This window comes from Lepeophtheirus salmonis, chromosome 5 (assembly GCF_016086655.4).
Source record: "Lepeophtheirus salmonis chromosome 5, UVic_Lsal_1.4, whole genome shotgun sequence".
Lineage (NCBI taxonomy): Eukaryota > Metazoa > Arthropoda > Copepoda > Siphonostomatoida > Caligidae > Lepeophtheirus > Lepeophtheirus salmonis.
The window spans coordinates 12,806,468-12,830,211 of record NC_052135.2 but is presented as its reverse complement, the minus strand read 5'-3'; the positions used below and the strand labels follow the sequence as shown (position 1 = coordinate 12,830,211).

Sequence of the window (23,744 nt, the reverse complement as noted above, 5' to 3'; positions counted from 1 at the left end):
TAATTTGTAAAATTGTATAAATGTATGTTCAATTTTTGGAACATTTTATAAAATAAAATTTTACAACATTTGCCTAAATGAACCAATTATCGAGGGTTATTTTTTTCGATGGCATTATTCACTTCCGGTTTTGATATGTCAGCAGACTATATTTAATGCATCAATGCAAATAACGCTTCTACAAGCATAAATAATACCTAAATATAAGAAATAATGCTTAACATTAAATTATATTATATCCGATTAAGCAATCATATATATAGATTAACTGACATTGTAAATACCATTTTGTATCCTTATAGCAAAACAAAAAAACCCTGAAAAGAGAATGGCATCCATTTTTGCTCACTAGATATAATATACTAGGGTCGTTTGAAAAGTCCGTGCAAACCCGATAGATGCCAAAACTGGTGCGTATCAAAGTTATGTTAAGTTAGTAGCATCTCTTGGAAGAATAGACACCAACTTTCAGCCAGATAAGCCTATTTATTTCTGATTGCATTGGTTCGAATCGAGGAAGTGGAGGGATTTCCAAAAAATGGACGAAAAATAATTTCGTGTGTTAATGAAACATTACTTTATGAAATGCAAACGCCTCAGGAGGCTAAAAAGAAGCTTGATAAACATTATGGGGACTCTGCACTTTCGATTAGAACAGTTAATAAAAATTCTCGGAGTGGCCATATGGGCACAAGTGACGCTGAACGTTCTGGACGCCCTGTTGAGGTTACTACTCCAGAACTCATTGATGGAATACATGATATGGTGATGGTTGACAGAAGAGTGAAGGGTATGCGAGATTGTTAGTGCTTTGGGCATCTTGAGTTGAATCCCTATTTCCCTTAATTTTTGCAAACACAACTGCTGAGATGTGAGCTGGTGCATTGTCATGATGGAAATTGACTTTTTGGTTGACCGATTGTGGCGTTTTTCTTACAGCTTGGTTTTTAAACGGTCCAATAACGATGAACAATATGCACTTGTAATAGTTTTACCCTTTTCCAAATAGTTCATGAGGATTATTCCTTGTGAATCCAAAAGACAGCAGCCATAATCTTTCCGGGCGATTCCTCGATTCAAACAAATGCCAAACAGAAAGAAATCAACCGATCTGGCTGAAAGTTGGTGTGTGTTCTCCCCAAGAAATGCTACTAACTAAATATAACCTCGATACGCGTCGGAGTTGGCATTGACTTGTGCAATGACATTAGTAAATGCAAAAAAATAAGAAACCTAACTTGTTAATGTGTACACTTTACCAATGTCTCCCTCTACGAGTATGTTTGAGCTGTTTCATTTCTTGAAATCTATCAATATATTGTTCATCACAATTATTTGTTCACCCTAGGCGTCGGATCAGAGGCAGGGCCAATAGAACATTAACCTCCTCCACTATTGGGGGAGTTATACGAGTTTCATTCTGTAAAATGTACCATCAATCTTTTATTTTAATAGAAAATAAATTTCAGATAATCTCTAAATTATAGCGGCAACTGATTTTTAAAGGAAATTTTGCATTTGTTTTTTTCATCTTGCAAATTTTACGACTCCTCAAACTTTTAATGCTCATTAAAATATTAATAGCATGAATGACGCGGATCCCCTGCCACTGTCAAGGCCTTTATTAGAAAATAGAAAAGGTAAATTTGTTTAAAGCATACGTGACATCATTTTTATTATTTTGGCTCTTCATTTTTGAATTAATTTTGACGCTCCTGTGTATAAACCCGTGGTGTAGTTAGGATTTTAAAACTATACGGGCCCATAAAAGGGTGTCACTAAATGGGCATCTGTAGGATTATATATATATATATATAGGTTGGTTTTTTGGGGGAGGGGGCTTGGTTTTTGGAATGTTCTGAAAAACGGTTCAAACCCCCAAAGCTATTCACAAAAAATTTCAAAAATCCAAAGCTATTCACAAAAAATTTCAAAAATCCAAAGTTATTCACAAAAAATTTCAAAAATACAGAGCTATTTACACAAAATTAGTTTTTTTGAAAAAAAAAAAATTGTTTGGAAATACATAATATCATAAAATACATCAAATTTAATATCAAATTAATTGCTTTGCTGCATAATTTGAGCGAATGACCGTTTTTTTAAGATAAGAAATCTTTCAAAAAAAAAAAAACAACCTCTATTTTTGAGTAAAATTTTTTCATCCTAACAAAATCTAGTAAAAAGCAAAAATTCCTTAATTTGGGGGCTGCCCCCGCCCCTGCAGACACCCCTACACTTCATAATTAATGTCAGATCTAAGGGGACCTTTTGGGTTCCAGCAAATCTAGCCATAATTCTAACAGCGTACATGATCTAACCTATTTCAATCCATTACATACCCAATACCATGTTAGAATTTGAATCCCCGGGTCAAATACGTGATGCATTAAAAAGAAAATCTCCGTAGGGCCTAAATACCAACATATTTATCTTTTATATGTTGATAAAACGATTATATTAGATATCATAAAATAATACCTTAGAAATGATTTTTTTTTAGGATTTGGAAGTTTGTTAACTGCGCATCACACGTGTTTTTCAGAAATGTTACTAGGTAAATACCAAGGTTAATAGAAATACAAGGTTATTCTATGATACATGTACGACTGATGTTTGACTTCCACCACGCTATTAATATTGACGTCATAATAGATGAGAGGTTGCATGTTGTGTCAAAATCTGTATACCTTGTCCAGCAGTTGGTACAATACATCAAATTGAAAATTCTAGCAAGCCCAATAACATGATGGCATAACCTTGTATTTCTATTAACCTTGGTAGATAATAATATTTTTGTACCGTATTGTTCATGACCTCACCTCCAAAGAAACAAAATTTTGCTTGTCGGCCGTCGATTCTTAATTGTTGGGGTTCGAATTCACTCTTGCAATGCTATTTGTGAACAATTTTTGAAGATAATTGAATAATTTGGAAGAATTGAGTAATTACCAACAGATTTTGGGCCATTTTTTTCTGTTTCTTTTTAGAACAAGACACAATTAAGGTAACGACGTTTATAAAATCAAAGGATTAGTTTATAGGATGACGCAAAATACTTGAATGATTAGTCTTTTAAAAGACTATCACTCTCATTATTGTAATGAATCAACAAAAAATAGTAACGAATTATTTAAAGAACTGTAAATATGAATGCCAAAAAGTTACAGCCATTTTAGAAAAATGATAAATTTTATTTCCCTGCATAGTTACATTTTATACATAGTTTTGAACACAAATGGTTATTCCATTGACATATTTTGACATATTTTGACATAATAAGGAGTACAAGTAAATATTTTGAATAATACTAGAACGGAATTCAATAAATTATGATAAATTAAAAGATTATGGATTACTGGAATTATGATATTGAAGAGCACTTCCTTGATCATTCAAATGACCACCATAAAATCCTGCTTGTCTAGCCCAATATCCCATATGAGCCTCAGGATAGGGAGGCCATTTTTTCCCTGTACGAGGAGATAGTTCTCCAGAAAGTCCTCCATCTAAAAGACTTCCAGTTGCCAGTGATAGGAGGGAGAGAAGAGCGCTCAATAACCAGAGTTTCATCTTCGTGAATTGATGATTTGGTATTTGTTATGTGTGTATTGATTAAGAATTGTATTTAATATGAAAATTATATAATTGAAGCCGTATTTATATATCCATGATGATGTGGGACCCCACCTTTCTTAAGGCCTGCATGACATTTTCCTTTATTCCGCTCTTTTTTCATCTGTCATGGAACGCTTCGATAGGCGTGGATGATAAAATATTAAGTTATTATTAGTATTATTACGCAGATACAAAGCCGGTAAAGATTCATTCACCAATGATCTTATGTCCCGTAAAGGGTGTGCAGTGCAAAATTGAAACTTCATTTCAAGAGGATTCCTAAGAAATATGTTTTATCAGACAAATATTCTATGTTGATTCATTCTCTACAAAGTCTTCTAATATAAGTAATGAAAAAGGTTGACTCTAAGTGAATGTGATCAAATGTTGCGATTTTTTTCTCTCACCAATACATAAATATAATAATTCATTTTTCAGTAATTCTAGATATACTTCATGTGATTAATTATAATGAAGAATGGTGAGTTATTCAGAATTTTTGAATGGATTAATGCATGTACCTTATAAACTATTGTTATAATTAGACTTATGACTATTTTTTCTTTGTGATTTAGATAATTTTCTCAGTCCGACTTCTTACAAAAATTAATTTAAAAAAATCAATATTAACACGTAATAAATGTAATTATCGTATCATGTTCGAGATGCTCCTGTCTTATATTTATGATTACTTTTTAGTTTAATGAAAGTACAAGTTACAGTTTTTTTTTATTCTAAGTTGTATAACCATGAGATTAATGCATCATAACATCGCTATGATATTTGTTAAGCAGATTACTCAGCAATTTTGATACTAGAGATGCTTAGATCTCAACCATTTACTCTCTTTAGTGCTCCTCCCTTAAAAAGCCCTACCTGTGTTCCATTTATTTCTCTGTCGTTGTCCAATGTCGACTGAAATCTTTTGGATATGCAGGTCTAAACATTTTTTTGGCTCTTCCATAACCTGCTTTACTACGCCTTGCCTTGCAATACACCCTCATCTCCCAAATTTCTACATTATTCCTTCAATTTCCTTAAATGCCCCCTATTGGAAGAAAAGCTTTCCATAACGCCTAAGGATTTGTAATAGTTGTGGAGGCCATACATTGAGGATGACAATGCATTTGCCGCTAGTAAATCTTATAGTACGGGATTGAGTTGAGGAGGTGCCAACGCCTAATATATTCCCGGGTCCACATAAAGGCTTTTAACGACAGTCTTCAAACTCACGGGCTTCTGATGATAAAACTTCCTCTTTAATTAAGTTTACAGTCCTCGGAGATCAAATACGTTCTCTGGCGTTTTTTCAGCTCTCTCGAGGCCACAGAAATAGGATGAATGAGGCTGGGTGAAACGCATCTTCCCTCTATATTCCACTGAAGGTATATTCCTCGGTTTGGACGGCAAATCGTGTGATACTTTAATTTGATCTACGTATCCTTAGGGTAGATAAATATTCGACCAAATTGGATACTCTATTCTTGTGCTCTTTTCTTGAGCGCCCTTCAAATCCTCATCATGATCTGGCCAATTATCAGAGAAACTTAATCCTTGAGGAAGGACTGGAACGATTCCTGTTTCTAGACGATTTTAATTTGATTAAAGATAGACTAGGACCTTCCTCTACAAACTCTTCAGAACGTGCGTAGGAATGGTCAGAGCAGGAGTTGGTAGGTAATAAAATCGAATATTTCGGTTAAGTGTCCTAGAACCAAGGTGCTGTATTATATTATCCACTATCTTGCCTATAACTGTTTATCCCTCTTGAACAGATCCACTCTCACGTTCAAGAATGGCGCCGTTGCTTTGGAGGCTTAAGGGTTTCTAATAAAAGAGCCTTGTGTTAAAGAGGTCAACATCGATCAAGTCTTACTGCGGAATTCATGCACAAGAATACACTCAACAAAAACAAAAAATCGAGCTATAATATTAGTTGTTATAAAATAATAAATCTATTTTTTTAATATATATTTTAAAAAACAAAACAAACTATTTAGTATTTAATATGTTGCATAAAATGATTTTCTGAGTTTATCCAGTGTAAAGGAACAGAAAATACGTCTTTGTACTAAGAGGATCGTATCCAGATACGTTAGGTCATAATAGTGAGGTTATTGAAAGTAATTAAAATAAAATCTAGGGTCCATATTTTAAGAATTCGTTTTCTTAGGCTTGAGATGACGCCTACAAATAAAAGTTGAGTACGTTGTAGGGCCCAAAGACCACAAAAGGAAAATATATACTTACAATAATGACATTTTTTGAGTATTAGATGTTTGAGGGTCATTAGAAGGTTTTTGATTCTCCTTCTGTCCCTTGAGCCTACTAAAAGAGGCTGTGGTAGGAGCCATGTAGCTTGGTGCAGACGAAGGAAGAGACGGTAATGGTCTAATAAATAGAATCAATATTTAATTATTTTTTTTCTCTGATAGTATGTAATATATAACAATTACCTTTTAAAGGATAGTCCATTAGATGATCCAAATCTCGCATCAAACGATGTGAGAAGGCGTGAAGTGGATTTACTGGGATTGAGTTTGCGTCGAGATTCTACTGACCCCATGGCTGGAGGAGTGCGGGAAACGGCTTTCCCACGAGTGTTCTTTGTCAAGATCACCCTTGGGGATATCTTTTCTGTTTTCACGTTTTGAGTCATAGGGATAACTGCAACAATAGGTTTAGTCAACATTGAAGTCTCTCTTTTATTGTTGTTAGAGGCTCCACATTCACCAGAGGTTTTAGGCGAATTTAGAGTTTGAGTTATGTTTAAGTCAACAACTTTCAATTTCTTAGAGTCAAAATTTAAATGGGTCTTGCTTCTGGCAGAATTGACTACAGCAGCATCTATTGTATGGGTAGCATTTAAATCAACACCCCTTTGGGCTGGATCTGAAGATATAAGTTCTATCGTACTTGAGGAATTAAAGTTTCCACATCGATCAACTTTATGAATATATTCAATATCACTACCTGTATTACTCTCACTAGAAGATTTCATAACCTTTACACAGTCTGAACTTGACTGAGAACTTAATTGGGAAGGATTGACAACTTGATTTGAATTCAAGTCTGAAACTATGCTGTTGCTATCATTCTTACATTCCTCTTCTGAGTTGGAAATTTTCAAATCCTTTAGACAAGTAGCATATGTCGTTGAATCAACCCTAGAATGTTCAGATGGTTGATCTTCTTCCATACTGATATCAAATATTGGAAGAGGATTCAAAACTTTAGAATGTTTTTCTTTTTCTTGTGGTGTTGGAAGGCGTTTATCATTAAGTTCATAATCGTCTACTTCAGATGAAATGTTCGTGGTATTTTTTGAAATCAAATCATCTACGTCTGTTTCGAGTAGGTCCTTGGTACTCTCGCCTTTACCATCCGTTTTTTCCTCCACTTGTGCAATTGAAACACATTCAGCATATAAACTACCCAACAATTCTTCATTTGTATCCAAATTACTTGACTCAATTAAATCCTCATCCCATGAAACCTTACGTCCACAGAAATTGTTGATAATTTCCTATTTAACAAATTTATGCAGCTTAATATTACTTTCAGCTTTATGCAGAATTCACTTACCTGAACTTTAGAACTAAGAGAGCCATCCATGCTATTTAATTGTAGATGTGACGAAATTAAACTTGGCAAAAATGAGCTAATTAAATAATTATCCTTTCTTCTTTCAGATGCAATTAGATGGGAAAAATTATATAAATGCTGACATTTCATTTTACTTTCCAAGGCTTCCAACTGAGCAGAATATTCTTGCTTCATTTGCAAAGACGGCGTTTGGATATCAAATACATTTTTAGCTTCGAAATATTCATCATATAAATGAGCTTTTTGTGATTCAAGTTCATCTATTGAACCTTGCAAATCTTTTAAAGTTTTTAAACAATTCTTGTGAGCGGATGAAATCTTGGAAAACCCAAATCCAGATGATATCATGTCATTCCTGTCCAGCACAATTTGACTATGACTCATTTTAACCTTGTAAAGTTTAATTCGAGATTCTAATTCCAATTTTTTCTTAAATAGCATCTTCACCTTTTGAAAAGCAACTCCGTTCGATAAATCCACACATTTATTATCATTATCAGCCTTCTCTTTCTTCAATCTATAATTTTCATTTTTTAACCTTTGATTTTCGTTTTCAAGTGATCTAATTTTCTCTCCACTTTTAAAATCCATTGTTTCTTCTTTCTTCAGTTCATTTATCTTGATTTTTTCTTTTAATTCAGATATTTCTTGCTTAAGATTTTCAACAATTTTAGCATATTGAGCAACATGAAAATCAACACTTGTGACATTCTTTTTAGTTTAACCTGAATTTTTTGGCTCTTTCAGCATATTTGAGGGTATTGTATGTATCTTCGTAGGTTTTTCCGGATGGTGACACGTTCGAAATCATGACAGTTCGACAATTCCCACCAAGCGAGTCCTTAAGAAGCCTTGTCAATTTGGAATTCCTAAAAGGGACATGTTTAGATCCTTCTGCTAAAGCATTGATACAATTCCCTAAAGCAAGGAGAGACTTGTTGATATTTGCTCCTTCCTTTTTTCTGGCAGCCCCCGATTGGATGTAACAGTTCCTCTCTCAGAGCCAGCTAGATCTATCATAGAAAGCTTAGCCGTTTTAACATCAGCACTCAATCCGGAGGATCGATCTTTCTGAGTGAGAAAAACCTGAAACACGGCATGCGATCTGGAGGACTCTGCATTGGCATCTGTAGGATGCTGAGATCGATTGGAGTTGCCATGTTGAAGAAGCTTAAGAAGTTCTTCGGGTGTTTTGGGCTTGTGACGTGTGAGCCCGGGAATGTTGACTCCCGTTTTCCCGTCTTCTCTGACGTTGAGAGGAACTCCACCTGGATTAATGAGATCGATGACGTTTTCGTTGTATATTTCAAGATAGGAGATGGCCACTTCACATGAGAGCTCATCTTGGGAGGCCTCAATGCGCTCATAAATGGCCTTGACGGTTTTGAATGTGATGCCCGGATTTCCAGGACTCCCGAGCATGGTGAATGTTTTCCCAGCTCCCGTGGCGCCATAGACAAAGATGGAGCTGTTGTATCCAGAGAAAAGGGCTTCCACCAGATCCAGAGCCGTGTTTTGGAACACCACCTCATTGTCCTCGCCTGGGCCAAAGACGCGGTCGAAGGTGAATTTGTGGTCCTTTTTTGGGCGCTTGTTCAAGTCCCGACGCCGTTGAAGTTTTCCGTGGAAATAGAAATCGTCGTCATCGACTTTAGGATCAAAGATCAAGAGCTTTTCATCAACAACGTCGATGATGGAGCGAAGTGCCCCTTCCGACTCCGACTCCCTTTCGTTGGAGGGACGAACACGAACCGAGACCTTGATGTTGGTGACTCCAGGTCCTTCCGCTCCACTCAAAGTGGAACGACGTCTCTTGATGGGGGAATTACGGCGAGGCGAGCCTCCGAGCTTCTTTACTCCCAATCCAGAACGCCTCCGAATACTCTTGAGAGTCATTTTCCATTCAGTTTCTTTAAAATATATTCCTCTCCAGAGACCAGAAATAAAAGTTTGAAGTTTCTCTAATTAATGACAACCTATTTGATTTTTCGGAAAGTTTCTTATGAAATTGTAAATTAGAAATGAAAAATAGAAAAGAACTATAGAATTATTCGGACATGGAGTACTCTAATTAAGACCCTCAATAGCTTTGTATACACCTGTAATCCCCAGAATCAATAATAAAGTGTTCCTTACTCCTTTCTTACGCTCCCCTGTACTCATATTGCAAATTCTAGCAAGCCCGATTAACCTTTTATTTCTATTATCCTTGCATAGACGTTAATTATTATTTATTTATATCATAAATTCATAATTCATATCATATATGTATTTAATTCTAAAAGTCCTTGTGTTCTATATTCTAGACTGGTTCTTCAAATAACATCTATGCCATCGTTTACTTCAGGACTTGAATGACTTACACTATCTCTTGAAAGTGCATGCTGTTTTCTTTAGTTAAATTCAATACATAGAAGTGAATTGAAGAGAATATTATTCCGTTTATTCGGACATCAATTAATTATAATTATAACTCACTAATCAGAATTGAAGACACGGACACGGGTTTTACATAACTCTTATTAAATTGGGAATATTCCAGGCTCGAAACTCACTAACTCACGTACCCAACAAATCGCAACTTGACTTGGAATCGTATTTGGAGATATTGGACTTTACTTTTGAGACTTCATTCGAGCTTCATCTCTGAATAATTGAAATTCTACTAGTGGTTGTAAAAATTACTTGTTAACAGCTCCGTTTGGGAATAGGCATGTATACCGGGTGCGGCGAAAAAAATCTTTACACTTTCTATCTAGAAATTTATTAAGATGTATTTCAGCAACCAGTTGTAATAGGGTATGTCAATAAACTAAAAATGGCTAATATGATGTCTTGGCTATCCTAATCATCGATGTAGCTTCCTTGGCAGCAATGATGGCTTCCAGGTGGCCACAGAAGGCCTTGCACCCATTGCAGATGTAGTCCTCAGACATGGCATCCCAGTGCTAGTTGACGGTGTCCTTGAGGTTGTTGATATATGGGTGACGGACAGTGCAGCCCTTGGGCTCAACATGCACCCAAAAAGTGAAGTCCAAGGGCTTAGTATCTTGTGAGTAGGTGACCACATTTTCTATGACCAGAAAGGTAAGTTGTCAACCAACTACTTCCTGCACACACGTCCTTTTTGGACGTGTGCTCAAACACCACGTTCAAGTCCGGGTTCATGTTGGAGATCCCCAACTGTCTTGCAATCTCCATTGTTTTCTTGCCAGCATCCGAAAGTATACGTACCAAAATTCGTTGGTCACGTTCATATGACATTTTCTCGGCTTCTAAGGCACTTAGGAAGATCTAGTTTTTTCGTTTATTTTTAGTATTTGACCAGAACAATTTTACAAAAACCTTGATTTATGTAGCAAAAACGACGCATAAATATTTTTTTGCCACACCCGGTATATTTACACGTGACATTGAGTTATTTTTTGATATACATCGAAAAAATTCTACAAAAGTATGATCTTCATCACATATAATTGTTAATATGGAACTGAAATCTGTTTGCTCTTGAAATCGACTTATATATAAACATGTTTGAAGATAAGTCATTTGAGTGAATGAAAGAAAAAAATTAGTTTCATTATGGTTCATATTTTCCGTACAAAGTTTTTCAGTGAAGACACAAGATAAATAAAATATATCTTGTAGGTGAAACTAATCAACCTCTATTATTCAGTTTTTAATTATTTTCTTTTAAATGGTTGAGCTCTATCAACTTGTGCACATCATTTGATAAATAAAAAAATTATAACATTCTTGGCATTTTGTAACTTAGATAATGGACCTTGCTACATATCCTGATATGTAAAAGACGACTCTTTAATATTTTGACATCTTTAATAGTGTTGTTGATGTCAATAGTAGGCAGCGCTTGATTCCCAATTTGTGCAAATTCATAAGGATCTTTTTAATTGCAATACTACATTATCAGAGATTATAAGATGGCCAAATGACAGTATGACAATAAAAAAAATCATCACAAAATAAGCGAAGGCTTTATTACTAACAACGGACACCTAAACTTCCAAAATAAAAATATACACTTGTCCTAGATGAAGATAGTAGTCGCTGGAGAAAATAACTAACACATGCTATTATAATATTATACTAATAGATTTATTCTGAGTAACTCTGGATAGATACAATATATACAATTAAGTAATAATCATATTTGTACTAATTTAATTATGAGTTCGATGTAATTGACACTACAAATATAATGCCTAATTTCTTGGAATTGATCCTTTCCATTTATTAATTATTATTTGTCTATGAAAGTTTATCCATAAAAAACATCCTCAGAAAGATTGTAAACATTATACTCGTATAACATTGTTTGTTTGATTCTAAGTAAATAGTATCAGCATATTTAAAAAATACCAAGAATTTTAAGTAATAAAATTAATATTCAATTAATCCAAACAAAATTGTACTTATGAACAGCAAATGGATAATGACGATAATTAATTAATTAATAGAATAGTTATACATTTAGCATTAAGTAATATATTATAGATATAAATTATAATAGTAACTACTAATAAGAAAATAAATAGCACTTAGTTCTTGTAAAATATAGACGCTAGTTTTTAGCGTTCAAGTCCTGTAGTAAAAGATGTTCTTGATGTGGTTTGTAGTATGTACATCAATACAGCAAATTCAAGAATAATTATAGAATAAATAATATGCTAAATATAAAGACAACCCTTTCATATATTTTTTGAACCTGTGGATCTCCTCATCTCTCCATTAAAAACACAATCAATGAGGGGAAATGTCTCTAGCAATATTAGGGAATAAACTTGGGTAAAATTAAGATCACTACAAATTTCCCGCTTTCCTTCACTCTTTCTATATCAAGATCTTCTCTTGCATCCTTTCCCTTGGACACTATTTATTTCCCCTATTTCTTATTTGAATATTATCTGTATGTATAATAGTCAATAGAGCTTTAAGTGTACAATAGTGTGTCTTTTATGTGCAGGGGCGTCCGCAGGATTATATTTTTTAGGGAAAGGCTTGGTTTTTCGAATTTTTCTTTCCTTCTTTATTTCAAAAATCAATAGCTATTCCCAAAAAAATTCAAAAACAATCTAGATCTGTTAACAAAAATTAACTAAAATTATATTTCAAACATTAAATTTTTCGGAAAAAATTGCAATAATTCATAGCTATTCACAAAAAATTATTTTTTTTGGAAAAAAATTTCAAAAATCCAGAGTTGTTCTGAAAAAAAAGAAAAATTTCAAAGGTCCATAGCTATTCAATATTCATGGACAATTAAAATTTTTGGAAAAAAAAAATTCGAATATAAACTTTTCTAGTCAGAATCAAATATTCCTTAATTTGAGGGGCACCAGCCATCAAACCTGCGGACGCCCCTCATGGGTACCACCACCAATGGGCCTAGGAGGCTGAATATTTGTTTGGATGCCTCTTTTGAACCTATCGGGTTAAGACAGGGTTACTGATTTTAGGGGGGTCGTATAAGGTGGCCTTTTTCTAAACACAAAAATAGTTTTTGGAGCTCAAGGAGACTAGAAAAGTGGTGGAGTCAAAAACTAAAAAAATGATTGGTGTCTCAAAAAAAGAACTATACGAAAAGGGACTTCATAGAAATTTATTCAAAATCAAAAAAGTTACGAGCAAAAAAAAAAAAAATCTTTGAAAATTGCAGTTTTGTTTTTTTCAGGTGAAAAAAAAAATGCTTTTTTATACTGAAAATATTAAAATTTTATTTTATTTTCCGAAACTTTTTTACAATATTTGCAAAAATGAACCAGTATCGAGGGGTTTTTTTTCCACAACATTATTCCCCATACCTCTTTTTGTTTGTCAAAAAAATCTTGTTATGTTTGCGTTTCTCTATACAATGCTAATAAATATTATTAACTACTTATTTAACAAAGTAGTTTTTTGCAATTTTCTTTACAATTTTTGATTTGGCAAATTTTAACAAAAATAAAAGATGGACTTCTCATCTAGACCATTTTTTTGCATATATATTGGTTTGCTATTTCAAGCTTATAACACAATTTTTTTTTAAATTTATAATACCTAATACAAAAGAAATAATAATAATCATGACGTTTGATCAGATCAGCTGTGACAAGGGAAGAAGGAGAAAAGGATATAAACAATGACATTTGCTACAATTACTCCGATGTCGATCCCCAATATTACTCTGAGTCTGACATTGACTTACAATTATTACTCTGCAACAAATCCTCAGGTTTATGAGCATACACGAATGTTCAAACAGGTCTGGAATATAATTGAATCAATTTAGGAAAGGTTGTTCACTACTCAGGAATTATATAATAATGACAACTACTGAGGAAAAGAAAATCCCTTCCTTATACTACCAATTACAAATTAACGGGCCAGCAAAAAACAACAACAAGATTTACATAATTATATATAGTCTTATAGCCTCCTTATTATTTATAAATAAGGGTGATAACTTTAGTAACAATAGAAAAGCGTGCGAGGAGAAATAAATAAATACGCATGGTATCATTGATTAAATAATATACATCTTCTTCTATCAATCAAGAACGTTATCATTCCCGCCTTTATTATTCAATATTAATATAATATTAGATGCTGATAGTCGATAGAGAACTGAATAAAATGCCTAAAATAATGTTATGTATTGTCTTTTATTTACTTTTAAATCATGACGTAGGGATTTGTTTTAAATAGATAGGTAGGTACCTTGTGTTTTACGAGTTGGTATATTTTAATAGTCAAATGTATGTACATCCTTTTAAATGTAATCCCTTACAGAATATATGTTTTAGTGTATGATTGTACCCCCAATCCAAAGGTGTTCTTATTGACTTTACTCCGATCCGTTGCTTCTGTCTGTTGGTGGTGTTCGTAGAACATTACAAATAACGTCGCCTTCTGTCTGGATTTATGACAATGGAGGCCCAGGAATTTGGAAAATACTTACTGGATGAGAAACAGATGGCTTGTCCGATTTGTCGATATAAATGTGCCTTTAGTCCCCTGTCTAGAATTACACGCCACTCATTATCCTCATCTCATATCAAGAGCATGGATATTCATCTAAAGAATCAAGTTAATGATGAATACATCAAGTCAAACTTTAACTCTGATCTCACAAAGATGCTTGTTGCATTTATATACCCTTATCCATTGCTAACCATCTACGTTCAAAAATTTATGGAGAAATACACGGGTAAACCTATCCCTTCCCAAGGAACCATCATTAAATTAATGGAAGATGTTGGTACTGATGTCGTTTATAGAAATACATATAAAAATGTTTTGAGTCCTCCAAACCAAATGACGATCAATTTATCAGTAAAAAGTATAAAATATTTACTAATCTCGAAATGGAACTCTGAATTTTGTAATATCTAACAGTAAGTATTCATATTTTTTTTTATCTAACCATAAAATATGATTATATTTAGCTAAACATATCAAGAATTATGATACACAACTCATTAAATGGCAAAAACAACTGCTTAAATGGTCACAACGGGGGTAGTAGCTTTGGATGGTTCGCAACTAGTTTGTCTGAGACTAGTTTCTTCACTTAAAGACTTGGGTATGATCATTAGGTTTTCCAATATTACATAGTCAATAAATATTACTTTTTATCACTTAAGGATTAGCTATGGTTGATAAGCTCCAAGAAATGGTGTTCAGAAAACTCATAAAAGGCAAAAACAACTGCTTAAATGGTCACAACAACGGGGGTAGTTGCATTGGGTGTAGCATTATAATTAGCAATTGTGTATATCCTTCATGATAATAGTATGTTGTTATATAAGCATAAATAACGGGGAAAAAATCTTTTTGATGCTCTTAATAAGGAGTAATATTGCTGGACATTACTACATAATTAGCTTTTCCTCTAAATCTTTAAGATGGATTTATTTCTAACATTTTTTTTATTAGTATATTTATTGTCTAATTTTATGATTTTGACATTTACTTTATTGTTATTAGTTAGTTAGATCTCATCGGTAGAGATATATCTATCCTGTGCACAATTGTATATAGTAACTTCCACATGAAGAAGAGGGGTGATTGTCACATTCTGAGAATAAGGTTCATAATGAATTACAATTTCATGGAGTGTGACGTTTTCAAATCTACTGTAACGGATAAAGAACGTCTAAGTCAATTATACGTATTATATCTTCATTAAACATTTTGCTAATAAATACTTTCGCTATACCCTCAAAAATCATAATAAAGCAGGCAGCTGATAATCACATCAGTATTTTAAACAATGATACCATAAGTCTTTCTTCCCTTCTCCTTGCACGCGTTTTTTCGTTATACCCTCAAAATACAGTATTATCAACTTTATTTATAAATTATAATGCCTGTAAGAATACCCTAAAGCTCACCTGCACCGAAGGGGTCTACATATTAAGAAAAAGAACCAATGTGATTTCCCGCTCCCTCCTTGGACCGAGCAACGCTTTACTATCTATATCATATAAATATTAAATTGTCGTTGAATGTGATCCCGAGAAATATCTTTTACAATTTCGGGATCCCGGGAAATAAGGGAATTCCATTAGTAAATCAAAGTTACTGTGAAATTTTAGTATTTCTTTTTATACTTTAAAAAGAAGTCTCACCCAGGATTGCCACCACTTGGGATTTGCCCCCATGATTTTACATATCATCTTGGGTTTTAGTTTACAAAATGTATATAATCCCGGTTTTTTCATTTATGGTATAACAAGTTAATAAAAAACAATTAAAATTTTATTTTATTTACATATTTGACTCAATAGTATATACTAGTGGATACAGTCTTGTACTTAATGTAAGATACAGATTTGAAACCATATTAAAAGTATACATATTTTTTAATCCATTAAGGTACAAACGTTAAGTGATTGTAGATCCAATCCTATTTTACAATTTTTGCCGTATGTGTTGATGAGTGTTGAATTTCAGCCCTAGCATTTTGGGCCACATGTTTTGTACATGAATATATAATCAGAGTACCCAAAAAAATGTTAATTTTTACTAAAAAAAATTCAAAATTCCATAGCAATTCAAAAAAGTTTTAACTTTTTGTAAAAAAATTTTAAAACTTAAATTTATTGAAAAAAAAAAATAAAAGATTTACAGCTATTCACGAAATACTAAATATTTAGGAAAAAGGTTTAAATCATTTTTTGAATTTTTTTTTTTAAATCCACATCTATTCACAATAAATATCAAATCTTAAATTTTTTTGGATATTTTTTCAAAAATATCTCCTCTTATTGGAAAAATCTTTATTATCAATGATATCACGTACCCAATTGATGTCCAATTCGTTTTATTGTGAAAATATATCATACCCCTATGCATTAGTTTTTGTTTTCGAGTAATCACGATTTGGATTTAGGCATATAAAGAATATGGAGAACAAGTTGTTTGACATTCCTTCATACTTTTATATCGATTACTAAGATTATGATCTACTAATTCGCTTGTATTTCCCCAGACAGCAAGGTCAAATCAATTATAGAAACAATAATATCATTAAACGTTCATTGGATATCAACAAAATAATTTTACCTACCGGGTGCAGTGAAAAAATCTTTACACTTTCAATCTAGAACTTTATCAAGATGTATTTCAGCAACCAGTTGTAATTGGATATGTTAATAAACTAAAAATGACTAATATGATGTCTTGGCTATCCAAATCATCGATGTAGCTCCCTTGGCAGCAATGATGGCTTCCAGGCGGCCACAGAAGGCCTTGCATCCATTGTCAATGTATTACTCAGACATGGCATCCCAGTGCTGGTTGACAGTGTCCTTGAGGTTGTTGATATTTGGGTGACGGACGGTGCAGGCCTTGGACTCAACATGCGCCTGAAAAGTGAAGTCCAACGGGTCGGCATCTAGTGAGTAGGGTGGGCACATTTTCTTTGGCCAGAAAGGAAAGTTTTCCTCCAAACACTTCTTTTGTAACTTTTTTAGAATTATTTGGCCAATTCAGGAAGTATCATCATAAGTAGTCCAGGTTTGAATGTACTTGCTACATCAAGTTATTGCAATCTTCTTCTTAATCCTTTCAGTTATGGAATCTCTCCAAGGAAAAAAGTTGAATACTGGTTCCTCTGCTAAGAGAAAAGTAAAGATCTATATCTAATAATTCCTTATGTAAGTGATAGAATGCTGAAATATTTTTACTATAAGTTGTTTCAGCCGATGTCGTCAAGGAAAGGAAAGGCTCAACCAGATGTAGTCCAATGAGGTTATCTGCACAAAACATAACTTTCAGGATTTCTAAGTGGAGAGAATATCTTACTATATAGGCCAGCTCATAAGTTACATCTTCATACTTTAGAAGAAAAGATGCAAGATCTCCTATATGGTACAGAACAATAGTGCATCTCAGTGTAAACGATTGAATGGTTCATTCTTGAGATTGACTAACTTATTTAATTTAGGTGAAATGTGGCTATCAAATTGTGAGACTTGTGATCAAAGTCCTGGTTTATTTATCAAGTCAAACTGAAAAACATAGTTGGCCAAAGCAATCGAAAACATTGTATTTCCTTCTATTAGCTCCTACAATTTTAAAGTATTAGTATAGCCGTTGAAAAAAATATCGGTTTTAAGAAAAATAATTAGGCCTTTCAATATATTAAGAATGATCATTAAGCTCCTGAACCAAATATTCACACTAATTAAATCTATTTCAAAAATGTTATGCAAGCATAACACTATATCATTTGGGAAAACTTGAAAGTGAGAGGAGTCAGGGGACCAAAGTTCGGAACATACTCACGAACCTTATTCAATTTAAGAATGAATAATTATTATTGATTAATTGAATTGAATTCAATTATAGTCTGAATAATCTCCTTAATCCATGATTAATATTTTGAAAGGCAAAATAAAATTATATTAAAAAATTGGAGTAAATTATATTGATATAGTGCATCGAATAATCTGTTCAAATTAACCGATCACATCTAGAAATTCATATCAATATAGAAACAAATAGATAGTAGACATTACAAAAGTCTACTGTATAATTGTCATATTTTAATAAAAGCGTAGCTATACATTTGTAATTATTACAATAATCATTTAACACATTTAAAAAATATATAAATAATTGTTTATCTATGTCTATGTAAATCTATGTTTTTAACAAACCAGACTATTACTATTCGAATGTTTTGCTCAACTATTTCTTCTTTCTTGACGGCGTCGACTAGTTTTTCATATCATCACTCTATGTATTTTATATCTATGATTTAACCTCTACCAAGTGTGCTTTCAATTTCAAACTATTGCATTGTGATAACAGGATTGAGCATAAAAGTCGGGTGAACATCACAGAACAGGTAGACAGGGTTGTGTTCCGAGTTTAAACAATTGTCTACCAATTCCTCCACATTGAAGTTGTGAGCTATCTGATCTGTTAAGACAAATTCAACTTTCTCAAACAGTAATTTGACTAATCTGAATAACAGCTAAATGTAGATGGAAGGCTGCAAGATCATTTTTTTTTTCACCTGCTAATTATATAATAAAAAAAGATTGTAAAATATTAAATTAAGAATATTTCTGAGGTTAAAAATATTTGAAAAGGAATGGCTCTATTGGAATTTGAAAATAGAGATAAAAAAGTTAAGAACCACTGTTCTAACGCAATGAAGTTAATTGCCAACATATTTATATATATATAAGGTCGTTCAGGCAAATCTGGACAATCTTTAACTGTATCCTGATCAATAAAGAAAGCAAGTAGAGATTTGAAATTTTAATTACCAGTTTTAAAAATACAAAAGAAAAAAATCATTGAATGTCTTTGGCATTTTAGCCAATCATTCGCTCGATACGAGATCTAAAGGATTTGAAGGCCTTGACCAGGTCCGTGGGGGGGACTTTGTTCCAGTACTTGATGATAGAGAACTTCAAAGAGTAGATGCTGTTGTTTTAATTGACAGACACCTTCCTCTCTAACTCCCCCTCAAAGAATTAATCCATAGGATCAATATATGAAAAGCTAGAGGGCCAGGTGTCTTCTTTAAACAAGTTTTGGTTCTTGTGGGCTTTGTAATAGGAGGCCAAGTCTTGTTGAAACAGGAACTCGACACCATTGGCATCAGCTTTCATCCAAGGTACCACTTGATCAGATAGAAGTTCACTGTACCCACCGACACCCCCTCTCTCCTTTGTCACAAAGAAGATATGGGGATAACAGTGCCGTTGCTCCCAATGACCCCAAGGGTCATGATGCTGGCCGAAAACTTGGTTTTAAAGACGTGAGAAACATTAGCTCTCTCTGTGGCCAAGCATCTGTCTTTCTGGATGTTGTGGGATCTATGAACTGTCTATTGTTTCTCATCCGAATAAAAGATGATTCGGTTACCTTGGTACTTCAACTCGTTCAACAATTTTCTTGCATGGGGAGCCTGGCTGGCATTCATTTTGTCTGTAAGGATATGTCTTTTGTAAAGGCAGTATGACTTCATCCTCAGGTCAGTTTTTATTCCCTTGGAAACTGTTGCACGGCTTACTTAGCGCTTTTCGGAAGAGCGTTAATCGGAGTTAAACGTTCCGTTTCAGGTCTACGATGAATATAGGAGTGCGTTTTTTATCACTACGGGACTTGTGAGCTTTACTCTTATATACCCTCTCCTCCTTGCAGCGGTTGTAGACGTCTTAAAATGTATTCTTTGGATATCTGAGCATCTTCTTGATGTATGCTGGGATGTCTCACACGCAAGCAAATTCAATTATGGTGTTTCTCCGGCTCACCTACATCGTAAATACTTGTTTTCAATTAAACGTTGCGCTATTAACTTAAAGCTAATGCACAGCCTCTCACTTTAAATTTGAAATAACCTAATTAAATGCTCTTCTCATTGCTCAGGATGTAGTTAAAGATCATATACCTGAAATACACTGTAGGATCTACTTTGTTACTTATCAGAGAAACAAGAGTAGCTTCAATATTAATTACGCAGTTTGATAGAACATATATAGCTACAACCTATTATGTAGATATTAATTATTTGAACATTACATCATCTCCTAGAAACTTCAAATAACAAAATTTAAAAACATGAAATACAGTTTCATTTAGAGAGTTTATGTAAAGAGTAGCAAGGGTGGATTTTAGCGTGAGTGGAGCCTTGGGCAAAAATAAATATGTAGGTTTTTTTTCCTCTTGCAAAATTTGAATTTAATTACGAATTTTGGCTTTTCTTAGAAAATACATTTACAATCTTTTTTTTTTGTTTAGAAAAGTAAAGGCAAGGCCTAGGGTAATCCTTCAATTTTCCGTTGCCTGTCCAAAAACAAGGGCTAGGTACTTTTGTCTTAAAACCATTTTGCCTCAAGAATATTCCGCCTCGACATGTAAATTCATCGTTATTGTTTATTTTTGATTGAAATTGCTGTTCCTTATGAATTTTTGAATCAAAATATTAAATGTTTATTACTTTAAAAAACATCGAATTGTTGTTATGAAGCAGGAACATTAGTTTCTACTTTGTTATGATCCAAAATCTGACAGAAGAAGAGGCGATTGGCTGTAGTGGGGTAAACCACTGCGAGGATTTGGGGAGGTTGGGTAATAATTAACCGCCAGCCGCCTCTTCTTCTGAGACATCCTAGATCATATCGAAGTGTAAATCCCTGCTCTTGCCTCATATTATGCTTGTTTGTAATAATAATCAATGATGTCGAACGATAATTGATAAGGGAGACTGTCAAAGTAATTAGCACTTCTTCCTTTCCAAGATCTGTCGTGTTTTTTTAAATTTTTTCTTTTTATTATATTACTTATATTTTTTTTTGTTCAAAATCATTACATGTTGAGATTTTGATAGTATTGTTTGAAATTTTGGGGCTAATACAATCATTACGCTCCAAAAATTTCAAACAATACTATCAAAATCTCGCAATGTAATGATAGTATGGGCAGTTGGCACTGTATATGACTTGTGAATTGATGGGACACGGATATAAAGGATTTGCGGCTTGCATGCATTAAAACCAATTGTCGAAGCTCTTTTTTTCCTCCGATTGAGACACCTCCAAAGCATGGTTTTTAAACGATTCAACAGCATCTTTTGCAGACGGAAATCGTTGACCACGCATTTTTTTCTTGATGTACGGTATTAAGAAGAAGTCATTGGGGGCCAAGTGCCAGGGCTGTACTGCGGATAACCCATCAATTCGACGTTTTAGCCGGTCAAAAAGGCGTTAGTTTGAGCTGATGTGTGAGAGCTCACATTGTCCTGGTGAACAATGATTCCTCTTCTCTTGTTCATTTTTCGAATTTCTCCAAAGACTTCAGACAAATAAATTGTGATGTATCACCCTGAATTGACCAGTTTTGCCGAAGAAAAAGTTTGCTTCAAAGTGCTTCTTCCACGAACAACTTTCGTGACAACTTTGAAGGCCCACACGGTCGATTGTTGTTTTGTTTTGGACTCATGCAAAAAGATCCATGATTCGTTACCTGTGACAATCTTATAAACGTCTTTTGAAGCACCGCGAGCGTATTTTTTCAACATTTCTTTGCACCAATCTCCACACGAGCCTTATTTTGAGCGATTGTCAAATTGTGCAGGATCCAACGAGAAGAAACTTTTTTTACGGCCAGGTGCACATGCAATATCGAATGTATGCTGGTGGAAGAAATGCCCAAGGATGCGTCTATCTCACGGTATGTCACATGAGGATCTTGCATGGAATTCATCTTTGAGCGAGCATCCGCCACAATTGAATTCATTAAACCAGTTTTTCACAGTGGTGTTTCATCGCCATATAAAGATCTAAGTTCATCAATGTACTCTTGTCGTAATAATCCACGTCGAAAGTTGTCAAAAATGATCGCACGAAAATGTTCACAACTTAATTCCATTTTCTTTTTCCAAATTAATTTTTTCAAGTCACTGTAGACAACACAAACAATGTTCTTACATAAACACATTGAGAGTACGATTATGTTACAAAAATGTCAAACTTACCAAAGGAAATGTCAAATTGCACAAGGCAACACTTAGTGTAGCCTAGGCTAGAAATATATATAGCAGCCTATACATTAGTATTTGTGTATGATAGCCAAAATTTCAGAAATAGTAAGATGACAAATATATATGTTATATAAACGACGAGGGATCAACAAGTAATTGTAATCCTGTTCTTTTGGAATCGGAGCAAAAGTATAGAATAACTTATCACTTTGTATATTTATTAAAAAGAAGTAGTTATGAAATAGCCATGATATATCAAGCGAAAGAAGGGAATCGACAGCTGACAACAAAATACGGAGGGTATTTTTGTGTTAGCAAGATAACGCCGTGAGGTATGTTAACAATATAGAGGGCGCTTCAAATATGGTTATGTTCGATCTTCACAGTATCTTACATTTAATTATACTTTATTGATGAATTTTTTTATAGAGGTATATCATTCCTCCATACAAGATCTGGAGTGATTTATGTATAATTATTTATGATTATATTGTCCATTGTTTTGGTCAACTAACTTTCGGCTTCAAAAAAATATATCTTGCTTTGCTAAGCGTAAGCACTCTATGAGATTATCTCATTGATTGTATTAAATATCGTGGGGTGAGAGCTAAATGGTAGTAACTCAAGTAATTATGTTACTGAATTAAGGATAGAAACTACAATATTTCATTATAAATAATGTAGGTATTTTATAAAATGGCGATTTACGGAGAGAAAAAAACTTGCCGGAGGCATGCACAATAGATTATAAGTGTTTTAGGAATCCCCATAGAAATACTGGATTTTCATCACTTAAATGAGGAAAATCAATTTGAAATTTTATATTTAATGTAGATAAATTCTTAATCTTTCCCCCAGTTTGATTTTTTTCAATATGTTGCTTCATATAATCCCACCAATCGTTGGAAAATAAGTACCCTCAAAATAAGCTTCAAAAATCAAATATGGGGCGTAATGGATCGAGTAAAAGGTATAATGGACGTTAATAAATTTATTTATCTAGTATCTTGTAAAGTTTTCAACCAATCTGCGGTTGCAAAGTACATAAGTTTTAAACCGACATTAGCACCTTCAATCTTTATTACTGCTCAATATGGAAGTACATTGTCTCATTCTTATTTTTTTTCAATCGTAGGTATTTAAGACTAACATCTATTTAACAATAGTGAATTTTGTAACTACAAATTATTTTGATATTTTAGAAAGTTGTGTTGTTTTATTGAAATATCATATTAGATCACAGATTTTGGTGTAGGTTATATCATAAAGATTAGGAAAACAATGGATAAAATGCCCATGATCAAATAAAATTGGTTTTAACTTCCTTCATATTGAAGCTATAGACATGATTTTCTTATCAAACTGTTTTTTTTTACAATTTGTAATATCTATTAGATTATTATAGATAAAACAGGTTTAAAAGAAAAACATTGAATTTGAATTTTTTTGAAACATACCTAAATAATTGTGTTTTTCACTTTTTACAATAGAATGGATCTGAATAATGTCTTTATTT

At 33.4% G+C, this 23,744-nt stretch overlaps 1 protein-coding gene and 2 long non-coding RNA genes across 3 annotated transcripts; 2 read left to right on the top strand and 1 right to left on the bottom strand.

Annotated features, from left to right (window-relative positions):
- The first annotated feature begins 3,209 nt into the window (after positions 1 to 3,209).
- LOC139905342 (uncharacterized) lies at positions 3,210 to 11,471 on the top strand. Its single transcript, XR_011780004.1, has 2 exons — positions 3,210 to 4,099; positions 9,531 to 11,471. It is a non-coding gene; the product is annotated as an uncharacterized lncRNA (long non-coding RNA).
- On the bottom strand, positions 5,551 to 9,283 carry LOC121117491 (uncharacterized). The gene is given in 6 exon segments (XM_040711945.2): positions 5,551 to 5,805; positions 5,869 to 6,009; positions 6,075 to 7,144; positions 7,204 to 7,942; positions 7,944 to 8,191; positions 8,194 to 9,283. Coding segments are annotated over 6 exon segments (3,159 nt in total). The 5' UTR covers positions 9,121 to 9,283; the 3' UTR covers positions 5,551 to 5,771.
- Positions 11,472 to 12,734: 1,263 nt separating the features above from the next.
- Positions 12,735 to 15,283, top strand: LOC139905341 (uncharacterized). The gene is made up of 3 exons (XR_011780003.1): positions 12,735 to 14,618; positions 14,670 to 14,806; positions 14,868 to 15,283. It is a non-coding gene; the product is annotated as an uncharacterized lncRNA (long non-coding RNA).
- Positions 15,284 to 23,744: the final 8,461 nt, after the last annotated feature.